Consider the following 11091-nt stretch of genomic DNA (forward strand, 5'->3'; position numbering starts at 1 on the left):
AATGGTAAATGTGTGTACTTGTACAGCGCTTTTCTACCTTCCTCGAAGGCCCCAAACGCTTCACAAAACGCCTCACCAGCAGAAGAATATTTTCCTACAAGATTCCCAAGTTTTCTTTGTTTCTGTTGGAGGCCAAACTATATATTGAATCAGTCATTTTTTTTTCAAAATCCAAAATGGGTGTGAAATGTCTTGAAATGTATTTTCAATTTAAAATAATTTAAAATGTTAACTCTGCAGTTTTTTGTTCCTGGTTGTATTTACTCACTGCAAATCTTTTTTAAGTTTGTTTCTACTCCTGGCATTTTATGTTGTTTTATTTTTGCATTTAATTTCATGTTATACCGTTTGTATAAATGTTATTAATGTCTATTAACGGCTCTTCTGCACAACTTTTTGTACTGAAACTGAAATTACAATAAAGTTATTTAAAAAGCAACACAAAGAATGAAGAATTTAACAGATTTAATGATTTAAAGTGAGATAAAGGGTTAAGTTAAATTGTTAGCATGTTCTTTATGCTACAGTTATATGAATAATTGTTCATATGTTGTACTAATACAAGCATCAATGAGTTGTGGTAGTGAAGTGTCTATTATTGGTATCTATTCCATTATTTGCTTTAAAGATGAAACGTCTGTTGGTTTCTTTATTTTGTTTAAAACATTTGTCTCAAAAATGCGACTCATTTATGTTCTTTTCTTCTTTATTAAACTTTTTTTGGCTGCTGCAACTTATATGAATTTTGTCCAAAAATACAGTACAGCTGGTTTCTCCAACGCGATTTGACTCGGATCACAGTTAAATCTCTAAAGTATTTTATACATTTTGTATTTTTTTAAACTTTTTTTTACACAAAACGTATTATATTAAATCAGCAATTATGTTCGCATAAATCAAAAACAACACTCAGAAATGAAGAATTATGCACGCACAAACCGGAGTGAGTCTATTTTCTCTCCACAGTTTCAGTCTAAAATTAAACAGATTCCTATGAACTTTTCAGCAAGATGTTACAACTTGTTTCCAGAGTCTTGAATATCTTGTTGAGTCTTTATTTAGTGTTATTTAGAAGACCAACTCTGATGATTTTTTTTTTTTACATGTTTTTGTAGTATTTTTCTGATGAAAGACGTATTTGAGGAAAATTAAGATTAAAATTGCATTTCTGAGTATTTCTTTAATCAAATTATTGTGAATTAGGAGCAGATGAAACAATGCTGTTAGAAAAGGATCGTATTTGTGGCATAGAAGTTACAATTTTTTACTTTTTCTCTGGTTCTGGGTCACGAGTGTCTTCAGTTCTCTTCATTTTTATCCTCTTTAAATGACTTTAATTTGAATTATCACAGAATTATGGAAAAAAAGTAGTAATTCTGCTATGTTTTACTTAATTTTTTGTTGATGTCGAGTGTTCTTGTTTCAAGAAAAATACTTATTCTAGATTTAAGGAAAATGTAATATTAAGTTTGACTCCTAACAATAAAAATGATTTTAACCAAATCGGTACAGAAGTAGCAAAAAACGTATCTTAAAATGTGTCATTATTTCAAGAGGATTATTGTCTAAAAATGAGGATAGCTGGACTGTTATAGAAAACAGGTTAAAATAGGACATATTTGCTGAAAAAGATAAATATATAAATATATTGAATTTTTGAGCATTGCCTCCTATTATCAGAACAATATAAAAATGAGTGATATTAAAATATTATTTTGTCTTTAAAGGGCATTACGTCACAACTTATTTTAAGAAATATCTCCAAATCAAATTAGTTTCATTGTCAGATCTTTTCCCTTCTAGGATTAAAGCGTTGGATGCTTTTTAACTTGTTTTCAGAAGGACGTTCTTTCCGGTGAGGAGGAAAACGTTTCGGTTACATAAAGCCTGAATGTTTGCTTCAAAATAAAGATGGTTCAGCCCAAGATTGCATAATGCAAACACTTTACAGCGTTTAGAAATCAGATGCATCTTTCATAGATGTAATTATCTTCAGTCTTTATTGTCCCTGTCAGTCGTTTCCACCGTCGTATCGGGAGCGTCAGGGAGCGCCACGTGTCGCGGTGACCACTCCAAGCCATCGTCCTCGACCCTCATTTTACCAGGAGCTCGAAGCAACGGACTGATGTGGATTTAGGTTGATATACATGTTATTAACTCTGATGAGAAGAATCCGTCTGAATCAGTCGGGAGGATGCTGGGATAAGTTCAGGAAAAAACGCGTCATTCAAACGGAAACTGGAATCCATCAAACTAAAAATGAGGCAGAATCCAAACTCTTTTACCGTTTGGATTCTCTTGTAAAAAGAAAAAAAATCTAATTTGAATTGTTAGCTTCCAGAACTGTCAGCAAAGGAGAAAAAACTGTTTATCAGTGTTGTAAAAGTGCATTGTGAGGACATTGGCTTCCAGCTGACAGACCCCACCTGGAAACAGGCGAGTTTGTAGAACTTTGGACCTCAGATTAGATGTGAAGGCGTTTGGTTTGGATGCAGATCAACCTACGGATGTGTGAGAGCTAAAGCACATCCACCATAGAGGTTTAGTCAGCAGGTTTTGCAGCATATAACTGCATTGTAAAGACTTTTTCTGAACACTACAAACTTCTTACACAGATTATGGATTAGGAGACTAAATGTGTCTCCAGGATTGAATGTAGAAACACGACTGCATGGTTTCAGGAGATTCCTCTGGGCTGGACTGAACTCAAACAAAAGATGATTTTGTCATTTATTTTTATTGTGTTTTTTCTGTTCATGTAATTGTTTAAGATACAATAAATTACTGATTTCATTTCCATAAGTGCTTTTCTTATTTGGCTTGAATTTTAATAAATCCATAAATACTCTTTGAAATTACTAACAATAATTGAGAATAAACACAATTTTTGCCTTTTCCACAAACACCGACGACTATCATTTCTATGGAAGGTGACCCGACACTCAGTAAACAGGACAGTAGACCAAAGCTACAATGTCCAGGTCACTCGATACATGATACAACTAACTTTTAGGAGATACGATTGTGATGAAGAGGCAGTTGGATCCATCATGTGCAAACGTAGATTTTAATGGCTTGGAAAAAACAGGCATGGGAAAAGGTAGGGGCTTAGTCAAAACCAGGTTAAGGTCAAAAACTAGGAGCAAGGCAAGTAAATTAGGAAAATCAGGCAAAGGTCAAACACCAGTAAGATTAAACAAGAGAAACTGCTCAGACTGTCTGCAAGGCAAAAACAAGACTTCGCACTGAAGAAGTGTTTAAATGCTACATGGTGCTGATGATGATGGAAAGCAGCTGTGCAGACAGGAAGCCGTGGCAGTGGCTGATGGGAGTTGTAGTAAGGTAATCGCAGGGTTAAAACTATGGCGAGGGCTCCCTCTGGTGGTCAGAGGTAGTAACTGAGGGTGGAACCATGACAACGATACAGTCAGATTCTTTTACCAAAAATGCTCAAATCTAGATATTTCTGATTCATATGGCATTTAAAGCTATAAATAATAATTCATGGTAGAGAAATGTATTTAGGTATTGACTTGAAAGAATCAAGCTTATGATTGGACGTCTTTTTGTTTGCATTTTATGTACATAAAAAAGAAAAAGACAGTAGAAACATAAACAGAAAGAGAAGATGAAGTTTGACAGAAATCAATTGTTTTATGTCCTTATTGATCTTATACCTTTTAACCAACAAAATCCAGTTAATGTCTGTGGTTTTCAAGATTCTTAACTGATACTGGTGTTACTTCCACTGCCCGATTGATCTTTCAGTGTGTATCTAATATCTTTTACATCCCTAGTACCTTCACATCTGGATAATGGTTCTGCAAACCATGACTGAGTGAAGAGATCCTTAAGTCCTGGTCATGGTTCTGCTCTGTCTTCATCTGAGTTTTCTCACCCTAATTAGGCTTCATGCTTGGAGTGGAGCAAATCGACCAAAATGCCCACTGTAGTTGTGTATTTTGGGACGTAGACCAGTAGCGGAGCAACAGTAAGACACAGCTACTCATTGAAATGTGGTTGAATGAATGTAGGCTTGCAGCGGGCCTCCACCGTACCAAAGCAGCAGTAAAAAGTGTGGTACCTGACGTTGATACAGACGTTCTAAATTGATCAACAAAATATGAAGTTTGAATATCCTGACAGTGATTGCAAAGCGTAGAACTTCCATTGTTCTCTTTAGTCGCTTTGCCCCGCCCTCATAAATCCTGAAGAGATTTTTAGTCAGGTGGTTTTGTTTGGAAACAGAAATTTCCAGTCTGAACACAGACCAAATCGAAGGTTCAGGACTCCATCTGGGCCAAATTAAGCTGACTCGGTTAATTTGCCAGTTTTTCTAGTCTAAATACATCCTGAGACTCACCAAGTTCACCTGCAACATCTGACTGTCTCCCACCAACCTGAGGGCGCCCTATGGTCAGGTGGGGCTCGTCTGTTAGATTAACATCATGCGAACATGACATAGTGTGTGTTTGCTGTATTTGAAGCATCGAGTGCTCTAAAGGGAGAAATGCTGGTTTGACAGTTATCTTCCTCAGTGATGATGTCCAGGCTCCACTCAGTCCAAGTCTAACAATCCAGGATCACAGAAACCACAACGCAATTAGCAGTATTTTTTATATTTTTAGTTTTTACTCAACTTAACTCTAAGTGCCGTCCTGTTGCTGTTGTTGGAGGATCAGTCCACCTTAAATTTTCAGTTCCTCTTCAGATGTTTTCAGCGGACTGAAGCTGGTTCTCCAGTTCAGATCTCTGCTGCCCCCTGCTGGTCTCCACCTGCTCAACTACTCCTCACTTTAAGGAAAGGTTTTGGTTCCTTGGGTCACAGCAGTGTGAAGACAAAACAAAACACATGCTAAACTGTAAGAAAAGTCAACCCTTTTATTTAAAAAAAAAAAAAAATCACTTATCAAAATGTTACATATAGTCAAGTCAATCAATAAATACTCTGGGATAACCTTTGGAAATGCTTCAACTTTATATTGTTCTGGACTTCTATTTATTATAAAACATGTGTAAACAATTATAATAATCTAGAAGGTCAAACCTGGAACTAAGACACAGAGGAAGGAGGCGGAGCTTAAGTCTAAAACAAACTGGACCTAACCCCCCTGTGGATCTCTGAGTTGGTACTTTCTGCTTGACGCACCAACAGGCTGAGCGGCACCATGAAGGGGTTGAGGGGGGGGACGGTTTTGCTCTTGTTGGAGTCCTGTGATTGGCCGGAGGAGCTCCCAGATGGAGGCTGGTCCTCCCCTGCAGCCGCTCCGCCGGACGCCTCGCCCCTCTGCTCCGCCGCCGGAGTGCAGCCGCCGTCCTTCAGTTCACTCAGCAGCTGGGTGGCGGACAAGGAGTCGATCGGCGCCGTCAGACACCGATACATCTGAAACACAAGATCAACACACAACAGAAACAGTGATCAGAGTTCAATTCATTCAAGTTTCAAAACTTTAACAATGTCTAAACTCCTAAAAGATAAAAGGTTTCATAAATTGATGCTGTTAGAACATAGTTTGAACATGAGAAAAAGTTTGGACGTTTACAACTATCCTTTATCTTTCTGGAACACACTGAATGCTGGGATGTCATGTAACTATCTGCACCTTCATCATATGGTTGTGGAGGCCTTTGAGGTCCAGCAGGAGCAGCTCCTCTGGGAGGGACATCAACAGGTCCAACACGATGGCACTTTCTGGAGAACAGGAACACAAACATCGGTTAAATAAACCACTAAAGGCACTCAAAATGTCCTCCTCGGTCATTTATTCATCCTCATGTTTTCATTTTCTAGGTCATGATGAACAAAAGATCTTTTGATGAAGTGAAAGTGTTAGGTGTCGCTCCACTTCCTGCCACAGGTGTCACTGTTGAGCAACACTAAACCTGATATTGTGGAGAAAACTTCATCTTTTCCTTATGATTCTGGTTAATTTTAGAGGATTTTTTCTATTCTTAATTTCTATTCTGACTCACCCATGGAGGTGAGGCGACTTTCCTCTTCAGGCTTCTGGATCACGCTCAGGAAGTTGTAGATCCTCTCAAAGTCCACGATCTGCTTCACCTCCATCACCCTTTGAGGATGTTGCGCTTTTCCAGCTGCAGAGTCGGACCGCGCGGAGGAAGAGGGGTGGCCGAGGGCGGACGGAGACGGAGAAGCTGAGGGGTTGTCCTCTGACGGCAGCGGGGTGGTGTGGATCTCAGAGGTGGGCGGGGCTTCACCTGATGCAGGTTTTTTCTGAGCTGGACAGACAGCGTTCTTTGGTGTTATTGCAGAAGATGTTCTGGATGGACCTGTCGATAGTGCTGGAGATTTAGATGACACTAGACAAAAAACAAAGTAAATAAATCAGTTTGATCTACCGGAGGCTGGAACTGAACCCACAGAAAGAGCGAGCAACCAGAAGCACAACCTCGAGTTGGAGGATGAGTTGCAGGTTTCACAGGGACGATGCGAACAGGAGGACCGAAACTTGTGGGGGATTTGAAGTCTCTGGGTGGGTCACAGTTCTTCAGAGTGCAGGGCTCGGTGGAGGACACGCTCAGGACCTGAGGGACGAGTCGGCACAGTTTTCTGAGACTGTTGAGGGACGACATGAACTCTCAATTTAACAAAGCAAAGATACCTCTGATCAAATGCTGATCGATTTTCAAAGCGTTCCCATTAGTATTAATTATGATTATGGAAATTTTAGACAACATTGTCTAAAAATGTGTCGTTTTCTAGGACATAGTTTCTGCAGAGCGGCAGGATTTCATCAGAAATTCACTTATAAGTTTTTGGCAGGCCGATTGGCTTAGAGTAAGCCTACCCCCACTTCCCATCATCCATCTGTTTAATCGCTCTCCCATTACTTACAGCCCCTCATACCCCCAACCTCAAATTACCAGTGCAACAATAATGGCGAGCAATATTGGGGATATCCAGACGTACACATTTTTTCGTCTGCTCCTGATTCACATCGATTTGACTTAAGAAATACTCAGAAATACAATCTTATGCTTAACTTTCTTTAGATTTGTCCTCAGAATAATATCACAAGAACATATTTAAAACACAATTTTTTTATCACATAAGGGACAAAAATGAGGATCAATTTCTGATAATGGACACATTGAAGCGCATTATCACAATTTTACCATGGTTACTTCCGAAAGGAATAACATTAAATCAAATATTAGTACTATAATATTTTGATATTTTAAGTTTCATGTGTTTTTCACAAAAAACATTGGATTAACAGTATAATGCAACAACCTTGCTATGCTGCAGCAGAAGGAGTTTATAATCTAAACTTCATGTGAAGTGATCCTAAGCATCCTTTCAGAGGGAAAGTTCACCTCTTTAACGGTTGTTTTTGTCTAGATCGGGGTCTCCAGAGCCACATGTGGATCTTTTAACCCTCCACTGTTGCTCACTGGTTAAAAAGAAAATGTTTTTATTTTATGTAATTACAAGTAGCTGTAAAGTAAAAAGTAAGTAGTACAGTAAACAAAAAAAGAAACTAGTCAATGGCTCTGCAAGGCTCCTGACCATGGTAGCTGTAATGCTCCAACAAGCAGTTCGGCTTTGAGTTCATCCAAGGTTTTTAAGTTCACCATATTATTAGAAAAATACAGCTCTGATTTAATTGTAGTTAATTGGATTTACAAATTTCATGCACTGATGCACCACAAAAGGTAAAATAAATTGTTTTCTTGTTTTTCTTTAAATCACTGCTGACATCACACCACCCATTACTATATTTCTGCATTGATATGATAAAGGATGTCTTTTATTTTGAAAGGACTTCATGTGAACTTCTGTCAGAAATTATAAACAGTGTTAATTTGTGAGAAAAAATGCTATTTTCTCTTAAGTTTATATTTTAATTATATCATAAATCAATATTTCAAGAATATTTATCGTAATAGCAACAATTACATATTATTGTAAATCAGTATCTTATTTTTCTAAAGTGTGATTTAAGAGTTTGTGGTAACTACTGGGTGGTAGTTGGTGAGAAATCAACCCAAATGGCTCTTTAAGTGTTGAAGGTTGCAGACTCCTGGTCTAGGTGATGAAATAAGTTTGTTTGATCAGAACCGAGTATTCCACCAGACCATCGTGACAGAGCTGCTTCATCAGGTACCGAATCAAGCCGACAAAGGCCCACAAAAGCAACGTGCCTGAGAGAAAGCAGTTTCAATGGTTTCTTCAAGAGATCCCGCCAGACTGGAGGCCAGGAGGGCCCAATCTTCGATGGGCTTTCTGGCGGCCCTCTCATCTCTCCTCCTCTTTCCCAGCTTAACGGCGGCGTTGGTGATGGCCTTGTCTTTAAGATTATCCAACACAGAGCGGATCTGAGGAGGTCAGAAGGACACTGGTCAGAAAAAAGGTTAAAAAAAATCGACATCTCTGCATATTAAGCAGGGAAAATAAATACTTTATTCAGTTTTTGGCTCTTTCATATATTTATTTTTGAAAATACTCATTGATACTTGGATGTATTTCCAGGTATAAATCTAAAAAAAGTATTTTTGCTTTAAGGAGAAGCTAAATAAAGGTTAGATCTCAAGTGGTCAGGTATATATTTGCATCAATGTGCGTAAAAAGGATTGATATAAACACGTGGTTATGAACGCGCATGCGCAAGTTCATTCTGTTTTTGTTGTTTGTGGTTAATTCTATTTTTTTCTGGAATGTCTCCAATATTGCACTAAATATTGTACTGACCTTGTGTTAAAATACAATAAAATAAATTTAAAAAAAAATACCAGGCGCATGCGCACACCCGGTTCCATGAGTGTCCACTATCGCAGTAAATACGTAAAGTAGTAGCTGTTGACGTAATCCGACATTTTAAAAACAAAGTAATATTAGGATAAGTAAAGACGCCGCTAAGTGAACATAAACGGGAGTCTTTACTGGGCTTATTTTCCTCCGCAAACTTTCTTCATTCTCAGGCTATATTGAGTTCGGTCCAGTAGCCGGAGGAGGCTCGGTACCTCTGCAATGGACCGCTTCGGAAGACGTTTTCCCAGGAAGCTGTAGTCGATCTCAGCGTCTGTCTCGGCGGTTTTGGAGAGCTTCTCCAGCGCGTCTCGCAGCGTCCTCTGCTCTGCTTTGTTCCACCTGCACGACAGCCTGCCCGGTCCGTCGGTCGGTATGGGCCGGTTCGGTTTGCTCCGAATGCGGGCCGGAGGCTTCATCTCCCCGCTACACGGCACCGGCACACGGCTGTGTGACCAAATTAAATGGAAAAACGCTTAACTTAACCCGGAGAAGAACCTCTGTTTGGGTTTCCGACGTCTCTCTGCTGCGTCATTACGTAAGTTCTTCTTCTCCTTTAGGGGCCAATAGGAATCGACGTTCAAAGTTTGCTTTGGCGCCCCCTAGTGGACAGTGATTGTCATTGTTTGAGTTTATTTAATAAAACAATATTTAACAGATCCAAAATAAAGCATTTTGTGCACACAAACTACTTTTTATGTGCACAGAAATGAGTGTTTTGTGCGCACAATTTATCGCTCTTGTGCACACAAATTAGTATTTGGTGCATACAAATCAGTAGTTTGTAAACACAAATAAACATTTTTTGCACACAAATGAGCATTTTTTTTGCACAAAAATCAGTCTTTTGTATACACGAACAAGTATTTTGTGCACAAAAATTAGTATTTGGTGCATGCAAATCAGTACTTTGTGCACACAAATAAGCATTTTTTGCACATAAATTAGTATTATGTGCACTCAAACTAGCACTTTTTTCAAGAAATTAGCATTTTTGCACATAAATTATTATTTTGTATGAACCAATTTTATCATTTTTGAACACAAATAAATATTTTGTACACACGAATCAGTATTTTGTGCACAAAAAATAGCATTTTTTGCACAGAAATCAGTATTTTGTGCACACAAATTAGTATTTTATGCACACAAATCCGCATCTTTTTGCACTTAAATCTGTATTTTTTTAACACAAACAACTATTTTGTGCACACAAATTAGTGTTTGGTGCATGCAAATCAGTATTTTGTGCACAAAAATTAGCACTTTTGCACACAAATTAGAATTATTTGCACAAAATTCACTATGACTTGCACACAAATAAGCATGTTTTTGTACACAATTTAGTATTTTGTGCACAAAAATCTGTATTTTGTGCACCTAAATTAGTAATATGTGCACACAAATTAGTATTTAAGCAAAACAATCTGTATTTTGTGCATGCAAATTTGCATTTTGTGCACACAAATTAGTATTTAAGCAAAACAATCTGTATTTTGTGCATGCACATTTGCATTTTGTGCACACAAATTAGTATTTAATGCCTACAAGTTAGCATCTTGGATGTACAAATTAATATTTTGTGTGTACAAATTACTACATTGATAAACAAACAGGGAATTCTGTCCAAATGCTGCGACCGTTTAGTTCTTAAGGCGATTTTTTGGTTTGTTCTGAATTTTTTACCCAATTTAAATGTCACCCCACCTTCTTCTGATGTTCCTTAGTGTGGTCTCCTGCTGGAGATGCATCTTGTGTTGTTCTTTTTGTGTATTCTTGTGGAACCCCTACCAATTCACACACACACTTCAGTATGGAGAACCTGCAAACTCCACCTCATATCTTTGTTAGATATGAGATGATTGTTTTAATTCCCCCCACTGGAAAGCTGAATTTGAAGTGTGTGTGTGTGTGAGAGAGAGAGAGAGTTTGCCAATGTGTGTTTATGTTCATGTCTATGTAAGTTTGTGTTTCTGTCTGTGTGTGCATCCTTGTGGGTGTATCTGTGTGTGTGTTTCTGCATGAGTGTGTGTGTTTTGGTGCTATGCAGTAGCGGCCCATCGATGACTCACACAGCCTCCACCACGTGACATCATGAATCACAGCACATCTGTGTGGGTGGAGCTTCATCCCTCCTCTGTGCTCTTCCTCACTGCCTTTCTCCTGCTGTCCTCAGTGGGTCTCCTCCTCTGGTTCTGGTTCTGGTTCCAGCTTCATACAGTCATTCACAAGCTTACAGCTTTCACACTAACATTATCACAGGTAATGCTATATATCAAGATCATAATTATGTTAAAAAGTTATTGTTTTAAAGTTTTAAC

The 11091-nt window shown here is 38.3% G+C and overlaps 1 protein-coding gene across 1 annotated transcript; it reads right to left on the reverse strand.

The window, feature by feature from the left end:
- Positions 1-4612: 4612 nt before the first annotated feature.
- On the reverse strand, positions 4613-9317 carry snapc2 (small nuclear RNA activating complex, polypeptide 2). The gene is made up of 6 exons (XM_024287358.2): positions 8986-9317; positions 8167-8340; positions 6411-6546; positions 5974-6321; positions 5604-5692; positions 4613-5383 (listed from the first exon to the last, which is right to left on the reverse strand). Exons 1-6 carry the CDS (start codon positions 9187-9189, stop codon positions 5087-5089), a joined length of 1248 nt encoding a protein of 415 aa, XP_024143126.1. The 5' UTR covers positions 9190-9317; the 3' UTR covers positions 4613-5086.
- Between the last annotated feature and the right edge of the window lie 1774 nt (positions 9318-11091).

This window comes from Oryzias melastigma, linkage group LG18 (assembly GCF_002922805.2).
Source record: "Oryzias melastigma strain HK-1 linkage group LG18, ASM292280v2, whole genome shotgun sequence".
In the NCBI taxonomy this organism is placed as follows: domain Eukaryota; kingdom Metazoa; phylum Chordata; class Actinopteri; order Beloniformes; family Adrianichthyidae; genus Oryzias; species Oryzias melastigma.